This window comes from Oryctolagus cuniculus, chromosome 7 (genome assembly GCF_964237555.1).
Source record: "Oryctolagus cuniculus chromosome 7, mOryCun1.1, whole genome shotgun sequence".
Classification (NCBI taxonomy): domain Eukaryota; kingdom Metazoa; phylum Chordata; class Mammalia; order Lagomorpha; family Leporidae; genus Oryctolagus; species Oryctolagus cuniculus.
Genome location: NC_091438.1, coordinates 47,113,707 through 47,132,404, shown reverse-complemented (window position 1 = coordinate 47,132,404; position 18,698 = coordinate 47,113,707). Strand labels below are relative to the sequence as shown.

The following is an 18,698-nucleotide window of genomic DNA, read 5'->3' as shown; positions in this document are numbered from 1 at the left end:
AGCCAGTGCCAGTGCAGGAGAGCAGGGATCTCAGAGGAGATTGAGACTACTGCGGAGACGGGGTGAATTTGTGTGAAATATATAGACAGCTAAGCAAGGGAAAGACAGTTACTAATTTTAGATTACTGGTTTTTTTTTTTTTTTTTTTAATGGATTGATTTGAAAGAGTTACAGAGAAGCAAAGGCAGAGAGAGAGAGAGCTTCTATCCACTGGTTGGATGGAAGATCCAAAGAAGATCCCCAAATGGCCGCAACAGCCAGAGCTGCACCTCTCCAAAGTCAGGAGCTGCTTCAGGTCTCCCACGTGGGTAGCACTTGGGCTGTCTTCTGCTGTCGAGGGCCATAGCAGAGAGCTGGATCAGAAGTGGAGTAGCCGGGTTTTGAACCAACACCCATAAGGGATGCCAGCGCTGCAGGCAGCAGCCCCTTTATATTTTAATTTTAAATTCTGTATCTTACAATAATGCTTAGATTTCATAATGCTGGTAATTACATGGTGTTCATTACATCTTTTTTACATGTTTAATGCATAAAATTTTTTAATAACCACAATGTTACTCCCCTGCTTAAAAACTCTTAAATAGCTTCCCACTGCATTTGGAATTTTATTCTCTTAACCGTGGGTTATAAAATCCTGTACTACCTCCCCTCCCCCATCCTCACTCCTTCCAGAGTTGCTCCAGCTACGCTGATGTTCTTCAAGGTTCCTGGATTCAGTTCACCCCATGTGTCCCGCCTGCCTCTGGGGCCTTTGTACATGCTGTGCCCTCTTCTTGGCATCCTTCCACTGTTCTTTAACCTTGAGCTCTCAGTTTTAAACTCACCTCCTCAGAAACATCTTCCCTGGTCACTCTAAATCTAAGTTTCACCCCCTTAATTCTCTCACTGAACTTCATGTGTGTGTTCTTTATAGCATTTATGACAATTTCATTTGTTGACTGGATTTTCTCTTTTCCATTAGAAGGCAGAGGCTCTGTCTTGTTCACCATTGTATCACAGGAGCTAGCTTACCCAGTGTCTGGCACATGGTAATGGTTCCACAAAAGGAATGAAAGATACTTAGCATTACTACTCTGAAGAGTTATTGGTAGTAATTAGGGCTGGCGCCGTGGCTCAATAGGCTAATCTTCTGCCTTGCGGCACCAGCACACCGAGTTCTAGTCCCAGTCGGGGCGCCAGATTCTGTCCTGGTTGCCCCTCTTCCAGGCCAGCTCTCTGCTATGGCCCGGGAAGGCAGTGGAGGATGGCCCAAGTGCTTGGGCCCTGCACCCACATGGGAGACCAGGAGAAACACCTGGCTCCTGCCTTCAGATCAGCACGGTGCGCCAGCCGCAGTGGCCATTGGAGGGTGACCCAACGGTAAAGGAAGACCTTTCTCTCTGTCACTCTCTCACTGTCCACTCTGCCTGTCAAAAAAAAAAAAAAAAAAAAAAAGTAATTAGACCTGAGTTCAGGTTCTGGTCTTCCACTTTGGAGCTAATCCTGTTATCAGCTATAAATAGGAGATATTAATACTGACACCCACACTCTATCCCCAAAGGGTTTTAAATGACCTAACAGACTCTTTCTTTATCTGGTGCTGGTTAACACAGTATGTTTAGTCTGAAAATCCATTGACTATGAACTTTTCTGTATATTTTTCTTATGTATATTATACTTTGAAAATCTTCTTTAAAAACTTTTAAAAAATACCATTATAGCACTGCTTTGAAGATAGATAGAATAAGAGAGTGTAAATTATGCAATTTACATAGCAACAAAACAAAGTGTATGTTCAGTAAGTAGAACTGCTCTTACTGTCTTTATCCAGAAGGATGTGACTAATGTCATTAGCCAAGAAATTGTTTTATTATCCTCTTCCCAAAAGTAAATGTCTCCCTGCAATTTATACCAAGAAGTATAATCCTAACAGTGAGCAAAGCAAATCAAGCAGAAGCATTGGTACCCGTAACATTTCCAGTCTTATCAGCATAGCTGTTTTCTTCCTTTAATGTTCATATTTGCTAGATCCCTCTGATTAACTTTAATAGTTTGTTTTAAAAGTAATTAAGTTGTTAAATTCTTCAACTGATTAATTCCTTTAAGGTAGAGATTATGACCTCTTTGATTATTCCCAGTGTCTAGCACAACTATTATTATTTAATAAGTGTTTACTGAATGATATGATGAAAACCAACTTTACCAAAGAAAAGTCCCCATAAACATCCATACCACCTTCTCTTTTCTCTTTAGACATTATATGTGTGTGTGTATAATATATATATATTGATATATATATATATATATAAAATCAGTATATCAGCCTCTGCTTTTCTTACGTATCTTTATGCATCTTTTTTCTGAAAATTGACGGACTCTATATACTTATTTTAGTGGCTCTGTAATCTGTATTCACGTCATGGTTTTCTTAGCCTCTTTCCAGGTGTTAGGAATTCTGGCATTCACTATTAGAACACTGCTATAAACATCGTTAATTCCCTTCTAAGTTATTTCTGTGAGCTATATTCCCAAATAAATGAAACAGCATAGACAGTTCAGTAAATCCACTCAGATCATTACCTAATTTTTAATCTTTACCCAGGACACATTGTAAGTAATGATAGCTTAAGAATTATAACTGTTTTGTGCGTTTCTATTGCTCATCTCATGGTTGATCTTTCTAATCTCCCAGGGTATATGAGTGTAACAAACGCTGCAAATGTGACCCAAACATGTGCACAAACCGGTTGGTGCAGCATGGACTACAGGTTCGCCTACAGCTATTCAAGACACAGAACAAGGGCTGGGGTATCCGCTGCTTGGATGACATTGCCAAAGGCTCTTTTGTTTGTATTTATGCAGGTTGGTGATGGATATAAAGGTTGTTTCCTGGGTCTGGGATGTGGTGGGGAAATGAACCAGATGCAAGTTGAGCTTACGAATAATGTGCTGGACATGTGAACTGAGAGAGAGAGGAGCCAGGGCTCGCTTCTGTAGAGAACCTGTGGAGGTTCACAGAGAGGGACACAGGGCTTTGGAAAGACAGAAATAAAAAAGGGGTAATGTTTTAGACGTGATGATGTTCCAGGGGAGAGACATGATTGCAGAGTCCAATGTATTGTCCTCCCACGTTTCTCCACCCAAAGATTTTTTTTTTTAGCATGGCTGAGAACTGTTGTTAAAGAGGAGGAAATGGGCCGGCGCCGCGGCTCACTAGGCTAATCCTCCGCCTAGCAGCGCTGGCACACCGGGTTCTAGTCCCGGTCGGGGCGCCGGATTCTGTCCCGGTTGCCCCTCTTCCAGGCCAGCTTTCTGCTGTGGCCAGGGAGTGCAGTGGAGGATGGCCCAGGTGCTTGGGCCCTGCACCCCATGGGAGACCAGGAGAAGCTCCTGGCTCCTGCCATCGGATCAGCGCGGTGCGCCGGCCGCAGCATGCCAGCCGCGGCGGCCATTGGAGGGTGAACCAACGGCAAAGGAAGACCTTTCTCTCTGTCTCTCTCTCACTGTCCACTCTGCCTGTCAAAAAATAAAAATAAAAAAAAGAAGAGGAGGAAATGGGAGGACAGAGAGGACAAGATTAAAGCTACAGTAAAGGAGGTATCATCGAAGAGAGACACAAGAGACCAAAATGTAGGCATTTTACCTCTGTGCTGGAGCACTGGGTGTGGGTGGATGGACACTTAATCTTTCCAAAAGGGCCCCATAACCCTAGAAAGCCTTTAATTCTCTTCCTCAGGCAAGATCCTGACAGATGACTTTGCAGACAAGGAAGGCTTGGAAATGGGTGATGAATACTTTGCAAATCTGGACCATATCGAGAGCGTGGAGAACTTCAAGGAAGGATATGAGAGTGATGCCCCCTGTTCCTCTGACAGCAGTGGTGTAGACTTAAAGGACCAGGAAGATGGTAACAGTGGTACAGAGGATGCTGAGGAGTCCAATGATGATAGCTCAGATGACAACTTCTGTAAGGATGAGGACTTCAGCACCAGCTCAGTGTGGCGCAGCTATGCTACCCGGAGGCAGACCCGAGGCCAGAAGGAAAATGGACTGTCTGAGATGGCTGCCAAAGACTCCCGTCCCCCAGACCTTGGGCCACCACATATGCCTGTCCCTCCCTCAGTCCCTGTAGGTGTCTGCAACCCACCTTCCTCCGAGGAGACACCCAAGAACAAGGTGGCCTCGTGGCTGAGCTGCAATAGTATCAGTGACGGTGCTTTTGACTCTGATAGCCGCTCCTCCTTCAAGACTGGTGAAGGTAGCGCTGGGGGAGGCCGAGGGGAAGCTGAGAAAGCCACCGCCTCGGCACTGGGCATCAAGGACGAGGGGGACGTCAAGCAGACCAAGAAGGAGGTAAGCAGTAGCTGTTAGTGTTGATGTTAGTAACCTAACTTACTTGACGGGTATTTCTTTGGAAACCTATTTCCCCCTTTACTCAGCACATTTCTAGAATGTGTTTAAAGAGGCCGGCGGTGCCAGCACTCCGGGTTCTGGTCCCGGTTGCTCCTTCCAGTCCAGCTCTCTGCTGTGGCCCGGGAGTGCAGTGGAGGATGAACCAGGTGCTTGGGCCCTGCACCCGTGTGGGAGACCAGGAGGAAGCACCTGACTCCTGGCTTCCGGTCGGTGCAGCACACCAGCCGTGGCAGCCATTTGGGGGGTGAACCAAAGGAAAAGGAAGACCTTTCTCTGTCTCTCTCTCTCTCACTGTCTAACTCTGCCTGTCCAAAAAAAAAAAAAAAAAAAAAAAAAAAAGTTTAAAGAACCAAATTCTTTTAGGATTTACTTGGTTGGGGATCAGAGGATATATGATTCATTCCAAAATAAAGGATTTCTCTAAGTGATTTTTTTTTTAATTAAATGGCATTTCAAGTTATATATGTCATTGCTTCCTTCTGCTACAGAAACCAAAACTGATTTTAGGGGCCAGCATTGTGGCGCAGCAGGTTAAGTCACCACTTACAACACCAGCATACCACTTCAGAGTGCTGGTTCTAGTTCCAGATTCTCTGCTTCTGATCCAGCTCCCTGCGAATGTGTGTGAGAAAGCGGATAATGGCCCAAGTATTTGGGCCCCTGCCACCCATATGGGAGTTATCCAGTGAATGGAGGCTCTCTCTCTCTCACCCTCTTTCTCTGTTGCCCTGCCTTTCAAATAATAAATTTAAAATATACATATTTAGGCCGGCGCCGCGGCTCACTAGGCTAATCCTCCGCCTAGCGGCGCCGGCACACCGGGTTCTAGTCCCGGTCGGGGCGCCGGATTCTGTCCCAGTTGCCCCTCTTCCAGGCCAGCCCTCTGCTGTGGCCAGGGAGTGCAGTGGAGGATGGCCCAGGTGCTTGGGCCCTGCACCCCATGGGAGACCAGGAAAAGCACCTGGCTCCTGGCTCCTGCCATCGGATCAGCGCGGTGCAGCGGCCATTGGAGGGTGAACCAACGGCAAAGGAAGACCTTTCTCTCTGTCTCTCTCTCTCTCACTGTCCACTCTGCCTGTCAAAAAAAAAATATATATATATATATATATATACATATTTAAATATATCTTTCATGATCTTGAAGCTTAGTACATGTCTGATCCATGTATGATTGCTCATGGCGTTTTTTCCATGAATGCTATGCCTCATCTTTGGAAAAGGCTGAAGACCCCTGCCGTGGGGGTTTTATTGTTGAGAATGATTGTTAGTGTCAAGTTATAGGATGATTTCCCTATCCCCATCTCTCTTTACTGGTTTACTGTGACTGGTTAATATTGTCTTTGGAGGTCATTTGAAAACAAAGTGTAATTACCATATTTATTACTTTAGACCATGAAAGCATTTAACCCATCACTTGCCCTTTTCCAGGAACCTGATGACCGAAGCAAGACATCAGGGTAAGTGCCTGTTCTTTTCTGTTTCCAAACCTACCATCTCTCAAGCCTTTGAAAGAAGCCCAAGAAACAGCCAATAACCTGACCCTCTCTCATTCCTTCTCTCCCCATCAGAGCTACTGAAAGCTCTAGAAATTATGGTTACAATCCTTCTCCCATGAAGCCAGAAGGACTTCGCCGCCCACCGAGTAAGACAAATCTACATCAGAGCCGACGACTCATGGCCTCTGCTCAGGCCAACACTGATGTGAGTGACCTTCTAAAGCCGTCTCTTACCCAGCCTTCTGTTTTATTGAATGCAAGTAAAGGACTGTGGAACAGTCTGACTTAAAGTCCGTAATTACTTTTAGGTCTTTTCTTCCTTCTTTGTCCTTAACTTCTTACCCTGTGTTCTCCATCCAACATCTAATCTTGCTCTTGCTACCGTCTCGGCCCACTGTCAAACCGTAGGGTAGAGCGTGGACTCTGAGGCCCCTCTCCACTCACTCTTCCTTATGTTCCACCTTCTGCCTCCCCAGGATGTTCTGACACTGTCCAGCAGCACAGAGAGTGAGGGGGAAAGTGGGACCAGCCGGAAGCCCACCGCTGGTCAGACTGCAGCCACGGCGGTTGACAGTGATGACATCCAGACCATCTCCTCCGGCTCCGAAGGAGATGACTTTGAGGACAAAAAGAACATGTCTGGTAGCCTGAGAAATTGCGGGAGTCGTGTAAAGAAACAGTAGGAAAGTTGGGATGGAGCAATTTTTTAAGCTAAAAGGAGGGAAAATTCAGAACCTAAGAACTGAGGCTTATCTGGAGGGTTCTCTGACTCCAGACTAAACAATTAATAGGGCTTGCCATGTCCCCTTCCTCACATCTTTCCAGAAAAGGACTCTTCCCTCAGCTCCTTTGTCCAGCACATCTAATCCTGCTTGAAAACTCTGCCACTCAGGATCTTTGACTGACTCCTGGGTTATCGGTATTCTCCAGCTGCAATTTATGGGACAAAAATGGGGGTGAAGTGTCCGTTCATGAATTGGGATGTGCCCTAACCCCATTTTCTTTCCTGTCCAGGTCCAACCAAGCGCCAGGTGGCAGTAAAGTCAACCCGGGGCTTTGCTCTTAAATCAACCCATGGGATTGCTATTAAGTCAACCAACATGGCCTCTGTGGAGAAGGGAGATAGCGCCCCAGTTCGTAAGAACACACGCCAGTTCTACGATGGTGAGGAGTCTTGTTACATCATTGACGCCAAGCTTGAAGGCAACCTGGGCCGCTACCTCAATGTAAGACCCCCTTCCTACCACCTGTATGTATAGATTATCCTGTCGTCCTCAGATTCCTAATTCCTTGAATCTACTACATAAACCTGCCTTTCCCTTTTGTAAATTCTGGACCTCTGAGCTATGATAGCGTCAGATGGCATCAGTTGTCTTTGAGTTCTCTCTCACTCCACAGGCCGGATTCTGTTTCCCTGGTTCTTACTTTATTGTCCTTAAATCTACAGCACAGTTGCAGCCCCAACCTGTTTGTCCAGAATGTCTTCGTGGACACCCATGATCTTCGCTTCCCTTGGGTGGCCTTCTTTGCCAGCAAGTAAGACAGAGTCACCAAAGGGAAGGACTGGGGAGGAGTAAGCACCCGTGGAGACCCTGAGGGCCCCTGTTGCATCTGTGACCCAGCTTCACCTGCACACACTGTGACCCCAGGTGCCTCTACTGTCTACCGCCTCACCACACCCCATCCTTTTCTTCCTCCTCAGGAGAATCCGGGCTGGGACGGAACTGACGTGGGACTACAACTACGAGGTGGGCAGTGTGGAAGGCAAGGAGCTGCTCTGCTGCTGTGGCGCCATCGAATGCAGAGGGCGTCTTCTCTAGAGGACTGCCTTCCTCCTGCCCTGCAGACCCCTTCTTGAACTGGCCTTTCCTCAGGAACTGGGTCTTCCTGACCGTTGAACACTGATCCCCTAGTCTCTAGTCTAGCTACTCCCCCAGCTCCTAGTAGGTAGAAACAGGGGTTCTGGGTCAGGAGATCCCGCCCTTCATGGTGCTAGCAGGCAGGGCTCCTTCTCATCCTCCTGAGGCACCAGGAGGTGGGAGAAGACGACCACTCTAACCCAGGCCTGACCTCCCTTTAGCCCTGCCACGTCCCTCCCGTCCCACATCGGTTCAAGTGTTGATGCTCCCAACAGACGTTATTCCTGGAATGGGGACTGTGTATCTGCTACCCCGGTTTGTATTGTATCCAGAAAATCTTTTAACAAGATGATAAAACGAAGGTCGTGATTTAATTTTTCTCCCAATTCTGGAAATCTGAAAGAGAAATCTGTTTCTCCCACCCTCCCCAGTGGGCAGCTGTCATTATCTTGTACCTCTGCTACCTTTGTTTTTTCATATTGGTCATAAGAAATTCAAAAGGAAATTTATATAACTGCAAGGAAGGTGTAAGAAAGACTACCTTAGTTTACTTAGTTGATCCCACTTCTCAGTTCTTAATAGTCTGACACTTATTGCCATGTTTTATTTAATCTTTAATATATTTTAATTAAAAAAAAAAACCATTAACAGTACATTTTGGTCTGAAATGGTCCCTCTGCTGAAAAGCCAGCCAGGTGCTAGCTGTAATTCTGGCTTTAAAACCAAAACCCCGAATGTTTAATAAATAAAAATTAGAACTAGTTGCCATTCTACTCCAAACCAGCTAGCCTAGCTGAAGAGAAGAGAAGCGGCAGTAAGGTCTGGGACCTGTGGCTGCAGGGACAACTGGCAGAGGAGTAACACGAGGACCATCTGAGCAGGCCCCAGGATGGCCCCTGCTTTTTTGGCAGAGGTAGGGTAAGGGTCATGTGCACCCTCCTACACTGAATTCATTTGTGTCTTAGGAGGGAAAAAGTTAAAAGCTCAGCTTTGGTTTCTGGCCCAAGGAAGGGAGGGAGTTTAGGTGGGCCTTGGTCCAACTTTGGCAGAATGAGGCCCACAGATGGGACAGTAAGGCACAGCCCTGGCCCTGGAGGGCAGGGAGTCAAAGGCAAATGGCTGGGGCCAGATTCTGAGGGAGGAATGTGATCTGTAACCTCTGCCCCAGAGCTGAGGAAGGGTCCCGAAAGCAATAGAAAGGACAACTTGGAAGACAGAGAGGGAAATAAAACCATCTCCCCTCTGACAAAGGAAATAACCAGCCTCCCCTCTTCCTGGGGAAAAGCTGGTTAGAATTTGGTTTAAAGGCATCTGGGTGACAAAGAAGCAAGAGAGGAGGACATGGAAGAACTCTCCTTGCCTTCTCCTTTCTTCCCAGAGCTCAGAGTGACCCTGTCGGGAGGGTGGGGCAGTTCCTTGGCTTTCTGCATTAATCTGGGAGGCAGCTAGGACAATGGTTCAGTCATTCTTACGATGGTTGCTATTGAGGATGGGGTGGCCGTTGGCAAGGGGCCGGCTCTTTGCTCCTCCCCCAGCGGCAGCCTCCTCCCCCTCTGAGCTCTCGGTTTCTTCTCGGTCACTGCGTTCATCTTCTACCAGCTGTGGAAAAGGGATAAGGACAGTTAACTGATCTCAAACCCCTTAGAATGTCACTCCCAGGGCTTGATCCTGCCGTACCCAGGCCCCCCTGTAGTTCTCTAGAGGGTTGTGGGTATGACAAGAAGTTTGCAGAACTCTAGAGCTGAGTACTGCGGCCTACACAATGGGGATGGAGCCCTCCTTCACCTTTCCAGTTATGAACTTGTGGGCCATGCGCAAGATGAGGTAGGCCCAGAAGATATGCAGCAGCTGCAGCACCCCCATCATGAAGTTGAAGAAGTAATAGCCAAAGAAGGCAGGATAGAGCTCCAGTGGGTACACCAGCGTGCAGTGCAGGATCCTGAGGGTTCAAGGAGAGACCGAATTACAGACACGGACAAGAGGGACTTAAGGTGGACGGTAGATAAATGGGGTAAAAGGCAAGAGTCCTGGTTTCCTGAGAACGGGCACAGCCTGGCTGCCTCCTTACCAGAAGGGCAGGATGACGAGTCGAGTGATGATGAAGACAATGGCGAAGACAATGAAGATGTTGTTGCAGGTGTTCTTCCATCCCGCGTAGTTAAACATCTTGGCTGACTGCATAAATAGCCCCCAGCCATCATCGTGGGCTCCTGTCTCCCACATACACTCATGTGCACACCCCAGTTAGCGGCACTCGTCCTATGTCCCAGGAAGGTCACCCTCCCATACACAATCCCCCAGAAGAGAAAGGAGCTGAAGAACCTGCCCTGGGGTCTCTAGGGTTGAGGAAGCCTGACCTCCAGCAGGTAGTCAGAAGAGTCGTGCAAGGCCATGATGAGAGTCCCTGCTCGGACATAATTGGCAAACCAGGAGAAGCTGATGAGGATGATGGTGGCCACGTGGTGGATGATCTGTTCCTTGAAATCCTGCAGGAAAGATCCCAGAGGACTTGTTCCTAGTCCCCAGTATCCCAACCACTCCATCCAGAAGTCAGAGAGGCTGTTCAGGCAGCGCTCATTTTGGCTTTGGCTTAACTGCAGAGCGCCTTCACCCACCTTTCGTTTGACGTCAGAGGCGATGCTGAAGAGCAGGGACCAGTAGAAGGAGAGTTCGATCATGTAGTACCAGTACTGGGAAGGGATGATGCTCTGGGACAGAAGAGAGGGCTAAGGGACCCCAGAGCAAGAGACCCAGGGGCCCACCTCTCCTAGCCCGGCCCGTCGGCCCTGAGCTTATGCCTTGAGTTATGGCAACCACCTCTTCCCAGTGGTGTCTGTCTAGGCCCACCCCACGCGAGGAGCAAGGCTTAGCACATACCTGGATGGGATATCCTTCCCACACTTTCTTCAAGTCGTAGAACCAGGGTTTCTGCAGAGATGGTGAGAAGTTAGAAGGAGGACCTGGATTCCCTGGCTTCATCCCACCTTGCCGGAGAACACACTCCTGCTTCCCAGTAATCCCCACTCACATCCATGATGACAGCCATGCCAGCAATGAAGGCAACCAGGTAAAATGTGAATCTCCAGCTAGAAGGAAATGGAGAAGGTGAGGTGGGGGATGGCCCAGCCCCCCGGCAGTTCCACAGACCCCGAGTCTGAAGCCACCATTAGTAACTCACCTCACCTCTGCATATAGCTGTGGCCCACCCGTCCCCAGCAAGGTACATCACACCTTCCTCTGCCACCCACTCTCGTGCCCCAACAACCCCCACCTGGCTTCTCGGAACTTCTTAAGAAGACTGGGCCGGTCCTGGTTGCGGCGGCGGCGGAACCAGCGCTCTACCTGGCGGCCAGACAGCCCACTCTGCCGGGACAGAAGCTCTACCTCTGCCTGGGGTAGTGAAGAAGCCGGTTACTTCCAGCAACCCTTCTCCCAGCCTCTCCAGGAACAGCCTAAGTCGGCAGCACTGCAGGCGCCACTCAAGCCTTCTCTTTTCCTTCCCACCAGAACTCAGCAACTCCCGGAGCTGAGGCTGTGGCTCATACCTGCTTGGGCTGCTTGCCGCTGGTCAGGTAGAAATGCTCCAAGGTGGCATTGGGAGGGGCCCGAAGCCGTGCCTTCTCTTTAACGTTCAGGAGGGCTGCCAGGGGAGTGGCCACATAACTGCAGGAGGAATGGGAGTGAGGTACCTGCTCTCAGAACCCTCCCGGCCCCTAACCTGGAGGGGATGGGGTGGGGGAGGCCTGCACGCAGGCAACATTATTCTGGGCCTCAGTTTCCCCAGTTTCCTGGCAATTCTTTGTCTAGCCTCCTGGGCTGCCACAGCCGACAAAGCTGGCTGTGTTCGGTAGCGGCCAGGCAGGGTGGCGGGTGGGGCTGAGAACAAATAAGCATTGAAGGGAAGACAATGGTGCCTTGGCAGGCAGGGGGGCACCGTGGGCAGGGGCCTGCATAGCCAGAACACCAGGGTCCAGGACTGAACAGCAAAAGACAAACTTGAAGTCCAAGAAAGTGTGTGAGTGGCAGCTGGAGAAGGCATGCAGGTTGCTCACAGCTCAAAGAAGTATCGAATGATGAGGAAGACCAAGGCGAGGGGTAGTGTGACATAGAGGTCTGAGGCTTTGGCATAGACTCGTCCATCCCGGTCTTCTAGATCAGCCCAGGTGAGGTTCACAGGCAGCCACAGCCGTTCCCACCAGAAGTAATCATACAAGGTCTGGAGCATCCTGGAGGAGGGACAAGGTAGAGGGCATCAGGAGGGGACAGCTATGGGAGAGGAGAGAGACGCTCATCAGACACAGCTAGGGGAGAGGAGAGAGACGCTCATCAGACACAGCCAGGGCACAGACTCCAGCCCGGGAACCTGGTCCTGGGCAGACCCGTTGCCGTACCTGTAAGACGGTGACTTCTCACTATTTACAGCAGCCCAGGGGGGTGCAGGTGCCCTAGAAGCCCTGTCGCCCTGGCCCTGAGGACATCGGAGTCTTCCCAGCACTTTGCTGTCCTAACCTGGGGGATGGGCAGGACCTGGCCCTAAGAGCTGTGGCCAACAGCCTAAGCAGCAGTCAGAAGCACCGTCCCTTCTCCGTTTCTCCCCAGCTGCCTCCTTCACCCCCAGCCAACCCACAGATGCAAGACTCTCCAGTGGGGTAGGGGAGGCCCCAAAACAGATTGCATAGCCAGAATGAACGCTTCCTCCTCTCTCCCACAAGGCATCTGGCAAGTCTCTAGGAAAAAGTAGGAGGCCATGGTAAAGCAAAATCATGTCCCCAAATGATGTTGAGTTCCAGAGTGAGGAACTACTGCACCAAAGGGTGACACCCCGTGCCAAGCCATCCAGTCCCTACACATGAGCAGATGAGCCTGATCTGCAAGCATCTTCAGAAAGAAAGCGAAGGCAAAGTAGCTCCAAGTCAGGACCGGGAGACCCAGACGTCTGGTGGAAGCAAGAGCGGTTTCTCATCAAAGCTCACCCAGAAAATAGATACTAACCTGCAAGGGAGCCCCCCACCTCAGCCCAGGAAAGAGCCGCTGCTTAACACCTCCGGCTCCCTCGTACACACAGAAAGGAAAAGGGGCCGCAGGTGGTAGAGACCGAGGGTGGCAGTGGCCTGGGGCTCCTTTAACAGCAGCCGCTGCTTGGAGCTGAAAGAGGCAGAAGATGGCCCTGAGGAACACCTGGAGGTCCCAGGACTCGGTTGCCGGCAGGACGGCCAGGCGGCCTCTCCCAGGGCCCTGCCGCAGGTCCTCGGGCCCCAGGAGCCAGGAGCGGCGGTGGTGTGCAGGCCAGGCTGCAGACCCACAGCTGAGGCAGTAGGAAGGTGGCCTCGTCCCAGCCAGGGAGGAAAGAGCGAGAAGCTGTTCTGCAGGGCAAACGGGAGGCCAGTGGCCCGGCTGAATGAAGGCTGCAGCCCAGGACCACGGAGAGCTGGGCTGGACCTGCCCCAGCCTCCCCTCAGCTCCGCCCCCACCACCACCACGGAAGCACTTTCGAAATCCTCTCGGCCTGTCACGGGTCAGTATTCCAGCTCAAGGACTTTACCCTCTCCTGGTCACTGCTGTCTCCCGGATGAAATCAGAGGTCAGCACTGACAATAAAGCAGCTTCAGCCCCGCCCCTCCCCCCGCCGGCCCCTGGCTCTCCCGCACCCCAGGGCACTGCCCTTTCCCCCTCCACCTTAGCCAGAATAAATATTTAATTAGCTAAGGAGATGGAAGCCTTTTGAACTGAACAAAATTAGATAAAACTGCCCACAATGGAACTTTCTACACACACACACACTGAGTAGAGTATGCACAACACAACACCCCTGGAAGCATCTGCCTTCTGCCCCTCTTGCTCGCAGCTAAGATTCTTCGCTTAGCCTGCAGGAGGTGGGGGAGTGTGCCTAGCCAGGCACCTGACTGCTGCCTCTCTAGCAGCCTAACTTTTCCTTCAGTGAGAGCTAAAGCCAAGGGTGCAGGGACCTCTCGACTTGGGGTCCCTCCCCATCCCGCTCAGCGGACACTGGCAGGGATACAGCATTTTGAGAGTTAAGGATGCAGAGGGCTGGCTGGGGTCCTGGGGGAGGGGCATGGCTCCCTGGACTCCTGGGGCCCGGGAATGCCTTGTGCCCCCTCGCCCCATCCCTCGCCAGGGAGGTGGGCAGGGTGGCTGTTGGAAAATGGCCAAAGGCCAGCACCTGGTTAACCCAGAACCAGAGAGCAGCGGGAGTGGAAGCCAGGCATGCCTGAGAGCAGCAGGCACCAGGAGCCGAAGCGGAGATGCCCTGGCGGGGCAGGGGGGCAGGCCTCGCAAGCGGCCCTGTGTTTCCATTAGCATCTGCGCCCCTTCCCCGCTGGCCTGGCCCAGCAGGGAGAGGCCCAGATTCAACAGGGTCAGGACTTGTGACTCACAACAAGTAGGGCTTTCAGCCGGCTCCGCTTACACAGCCCCACAGAACCAAGCCGCCTGCTCCCTGTGGAAGCCCTGACAGCTCGCTGGCACCGGCACACCAAGCCAAACAAGGATCCCATCCACCAGAGGCCAGGCAAGCAAAGGTGCTGTGCACACCGGGGCCGGGTAAAGGGATGGCCCTCCTCTCCCAGCTCCCTGGGAACATGGGACACAAACTTGATTTCCCACCTACACTTTCCTGCTATGGAAACTCTGCCCCCACCCCTGCAGAGAAGCGGTGGGCGTGTCCATGTGCCCCCCCCCCCCCCCCCAGGTCTCACACACCTGCCCCAGAGACACAGACACCGCTCCTGTGGCAGAGGCTGGAGAGAGGCCAGTGGAGCAGGGATTTCACTGGCGTTGGGTTACCGGGGACTTGAGCAAGGCTCGGCCCAGCCCAAACCTCTGCTCCCATTCTGACGGATCAGCCCCCAGGACCCTCCTGGTGGATGAAAGGGGGCAGAGGGTCCGCCGTGGCCGCTGGCAGAGCAGAGTGCTGGGAGCCTGAGGGGAAGGCATTCCCACAGCCGCAGTGTACAGTGCATGGCAGCCACACCGGCCCTCTTTTGGAGGAGTAACTAAGGACAACAGAAAGGAGAGGAGAACCCCACAGGCTTCCCTCCGGCCTCACAGACGCCTGGGGCAGAAGAGAGCTGGAAGAAGTCCCCAGCAGTCTTCCTGGTTGAAAACTTTCTCTCCACACCACAGTGGCAGGTCAAGAAGGAGAAGGCTGCAAACAATGGAGGAAGCCAAGCGAGGTGTGTCACTGCTCCAGGCTACAGCACTGCCCCAAAATTGAGGTCAGATTGTGGGAAAGATGGGGATGGGAGGAAGCTAGAACTGTGGTGCTCAGGCCTCACCTGCCTACGGCTTGTCTGAGATGTCCCACCTAAACCCCCAACACAGCAACCCCTGCAGGAGACTACAGCCCCCAGGGGTGGAAGGGGCAGCAGGGTACAGGAGACCAGCCAGCCAATAGCCAGTGGGAGGGCTGGGGGAGGGGGTAGCCTAGCCAGAGGGTCTCAGTGAGGGAGGGAGGTTCTCTCTCTCTCTCCCTACCTCCCTCTTTGTGCAGAACACAGGATGTGCAGGGCACTGTATGATCAAGGCGCAGGCCGCAGACAAGTCCTTACTCTGGGAAACCCCATCACAGGTGCAGTCCGCCACTCACATGCAGGCCCAGTCACCCCTCAACTCCGGCCTGGGACAGCGACCCTCCCCCTCCCCTCACTGCCTGCTGGGACTGTCCCAGACACCCGTGCTAGGGAACAGGGGCTCACCCCATGGCCTCAGGCTCCTCAGTACCCCTGCCAGGGCCGGGCAGCTCAGGTGACTCAGACCCGGCTTGCATGCCAGCAGCCTGGCTCAGGTGGAGAACTCCCAAGCTCGGGCCAAAGATGAGTGCCACACACCTGTAGTTGGAGGCCCTCTGAGGCGGTAATTAGCCAGCTACCCGCCCAAAAAGCCAGTTCCACCAGCAGCTCCCCAGCCAGCCACACACACCCCATAACGGTATAGGAGCCTTAGCCTTGGGGGGCCAGGGCGGACACTCAGAGCCACTCCTTCCTGTTTCCCGTTAAGCACATGGACGCCCTGAGCTCGCTCTCGGGCTGGGCACAAGGGACCGAGGAGGAGAAAAAGCAGCAAGACCTCTGCTCCGCTCCCACCCCGGCCGCGGGGCCGGCCAGGCCGGGGCACCTCGGCGCTCCGCTGCCGGGCTGGGGACTCTGGCGCGAACGCTCACCAAGCTTTTCTCCTGCCCAACAAAGGGCGCCGAGGGCCCGGGGCCCTCCGCGAGCAGCCCCCACCTGTTGCCCGGGGCCCGGGGCGGCGCGCTGGAGACGCTGAGGCCCGGCCAGCCTGCCCGGGGCGGCGCTGGGGGCCCGGCCGCGGCGGCCGAGAGGCGCTCGGCCCGCCCGCCACAGGCCCGCCGCCATGAGCGCGCCGGGCAGGGCCCCCGGGCCGGCCGCTGCCTCCCCGCCCGGCTGCCTAGGGCGTGCGCCCGGCCAGCTCCCGCCTCGCCCCTCGCGCCCTCCCAGGCCGGGCACTCTCTGCGGAGCCGCGTCCCAGCCGCCCGGCTCTCGCAGCCCCGGCACGGCCCTTCTCGCGCGCGCCCCAGCGCCCGCCGGGGGTCCCTACTCACTCGGCGGCGGCGGCACGGGGCTGGCCGGGCCGGGGGCCGCTGCTCCGTCTCCTCTGGTCGGCGCTCCGGGCCCCCTCCGCCAGGCTCTCTCGCTCCTCTCCTCCCCCTTCCGCCCTCCCACCGGCTCCCTCCTCCTCCTCCTCCTCCTCCTCCTCCTCCTCCTCCACCGCCTCCTCCTCCTCCTCCTCCGCCCGCCGAGCCCAGTCGAGCCGAGAGCGAGCCCAGCCCGGGAGAGCAAGGCCGCGAGCAGCCAGGGAGCGGGAGTCTGGGCGTGGGCCTGCGGCCGGGAGGGCAGCTGCGCCCCAGCGCCGCGGCCGCACTCCGGACGCCCCGGGGAGAAGCGTCCGGGAAGGGCAGGCCGCGTGCGGCTCGTACAGACGCTTTGGCCCTCCGATCGACCAAGAGAGGCCCCCCACGAGGTTCCCAGGGGTGGGGCCCGAGGTGGCCGCGCCCTTGCCGCACCCTGCCCGCCCCCCACTTCGGTCCACGACCGCAGCGCAGCCACGACCCTTCCCTCCAGGCCCGTGCAACCCAAGGGCTGTGGGCCAGAAAACCGTACACCCTTCCTGCACACACACCTCCCCGTAGAAAAGAGAGGCTGACAGACACAACTTCTGTTTTGCACAATGAATTTAAGTTTTCAATCTATACCCTATGTCCGTCTTTGAATTCAAATAAATCAATAAAAGTCGTTTTCCCTTGGGGAAGGCATTGGTGCAGCTACTAACAAACCCACGTCCCCCATCGGAGTGCCTTTGTTGGAGTCCTGGCTCCTCTCCCGAATCCAGCTTCCTGCTGTCGGGCATCCTGGGAGGTGGTGGCTCAAGTACCTGGCCCTCTGCCACCCACGTGGGAGATCAGGCTTGAGATCCAGGCTCCGTACATAGTCTGCCCCAATCCAGCTTTCGAGGGCATTTGGGGAGTGAGCCAACAGATAGGAGTGCCCTCTGTGTCTGTCTCTCAAATCAATACATTTTTTTAAAGATTTATTTATTTGAAAGGCACACTTAGAGAGAGAGGGAGCAACAGAGAGAGGTCTCCCATACGCTGGTTCCCTCCCCAAATTGTCACAGCAGTGGAAGCTGGGCCAGACTAAAGCCAGGAACCAGGAGTTTCTTCCAGGTCTCCTTGGACCATCCTCCACTGCTTTCCCAGGCACATTAGCAGAGAGCTGGATCGGAAGATGAGCAGCCAGAACACGAACCAGAGCCCATATAGAATGCTGACACTGCAGGTAGAGGCTTAACCTACTATACCCAGCACCAGGCCCACTGTATATTTGGGACTGGTGTGTGGTGCAGTGGGTTAAGCCATGGCCTGCAGTGTTGGCATCCCTTGTGGGCACAGCGTGGTGTCCTGGCTGCTCCTCTTCTGATCCAGCTCCCTGCTAATGTGCCTGGGAAAGCAGAGGAGGATGGCCTAAATCCTTGGCCCCCTGCCCCAACGTGGGAGACCAGATGGAGTTCCAGGCTCCTGGCTTCGCCTGGCCCTGCCCTAGAAATGGTAACCATTTGGGGAGTGAACCTTCAGATAAAAGATGTGTGTGTGTCTCCCTCTCTCTGTAACTCTGCCTTTCAAATAGTTTTTTTTTTTTTTTCAAATAACTTTTTAAAAATCTGTTTTTAAAAATATGTTCCCCTTAAATCAGTAGGATTAATGTTTCAGGAAGATGCAAAGTGTCTATGCTAGAAAGCTGGCCATTGACCGGCCTGACAGTTTGTCTGGGATGCTTCTGAGGCTTTGCTTTCCGGGAGACTGACAGCTTACTCCACGCAGAGGTACTTTTGAAACGCTTCTCCATGATGAAATGGCCTTGTTATGTTGTCATTTAGAACCTGTGTCTGTGGTTTGTGTCATGGCTTATCTAGGCAAGTGTGGGTTCTCTGACAGCTACCCTCAGGAGTCTCTCTCTCACACACACACACATACACACACACACACACACACACTCCTCTCTTTCTGGAGGGGTAGAGAGGCAGGACTGACAGCCAACCTGTTTGCTCATTTTCTCTTAGCCCTGGGACACCCCCCACCACCACCAACCATCACCAGCCCAGGCCACTGCAGGATAGCCCATCCCCTGCCCTGCCCCAGGGGCCTCTCCCAGCTCCTCCAGCTCCAGGCCTGCCAATCATCCCGATTCCCAGCAACCTCTCCTTTGCCCCCGTTTGACTCCTCCTCCCTTGTGAGCATATCTGATATCTTTCTAACTCCTGAGCTCTCAGGCTTCCAGTTCCAAAGTTCCCTCTGCTGGTCCCCAGTGCCTTCTGCCACTCACCTGCTATGCACATGCCTTCCCCGCAGCGTCCCAGGGTCTCTGTCTGCGCCCCAGCCAACCTTGGGGCGCTCTGCACCCCGCCCACCTCCTGACCC

The 18,698-nt window shown here is 53.2% G+C and overlaps 2 protein-coding genes across 11 annotated transcripts in view; one reads left to right on the top strand and one right to left on the bottom strand.

The window, feature by feature from the left end:
- SETDB1 (SET domain bifurcated histone lysine methyltransferase 1) overlaps positions 1–8,108 on the top strand; it is a 30,832-nt gene extending 22,724 nt beyond the window's left edge. For all 9 annotated transcript variants that reach the window (XM_008264468.4, XM_017345898.3, XM_008264469.4 and 6 more), the window contains 8 exons: positions 2,672–2,841; positions 3,716–4,332; positions 5,821–5,849; positions 5,961–6,093; positions 6,365–6,530; positions 6,903–7,114; positions 7,336–7,424; positions 7,591–8,108. In XM_008264468.4, the coding sequence (XP_008262690.1) occupies positions 2,672–2,841; positions 3,716–4,332; positions 5,821–5,849; positions 5,961–6,093; positions 6,365–6,530; positions 6,903–7,114; positions 7,336–7,424; positions 7,591–7,708 (1,534 nt within the window). In that variant the 3' untranslated portion in view covers positions 7,709–8,108. The remainder of the gene's footprint in view (positions 1–2,671; positions 2,842–3,715; positions 4,333–5,820; positions 5,850–5,960; positions 6,094–6,364; positions 6,531–6,902; positions 7,115–7,335; positions 7,425–7,590) is intronic.
- Positions 8,109–8,340: 232 nt separating this feature from the next.
- CERS2 (ceramide synthase 2) lies at positions 8,341–16,732 on the bottom strand. Of its 2 annotated transcripts, none has more exons than XM_002715574.5 (11): positions 16,326–16,732; positions 11,800–11,973; positions 11,293–11,410; positions 11,019–11,137; positions 10,776–10,833; positions 10,625–10,675; positions 10,363–10,455; positions 10,105–10,233; positions 9,816–9,922; positions 9,533–9,686; positions 8,341–9,346 (listed from the first exon to the last, which is right to left on the bottom strand). In XM_002715574.5, exons 2-11 carry the CDS (start codon positions 11,970–11,972, stop codon positions 9,206–9,208), a joined length of 1,143 nt encoding a protein of 380 aa, XP_002715620.3. In that variant the 5' UTR covers position 11,973; positions 16,326–16,732; the 3' UTR covers positions 8,341–9,205. The 2 variants fall into 2 exon arrangements, with proteins under 2 accessions (XP_002715620.3, XP_069933837.1); XM_070077736.1 differs by lacking the exon at positions 16,326–16,732 and adding an exon at positions 12,740–13,169.
- Positions 16,733–18,698: the final 1,966 nt, after the last annotated feature.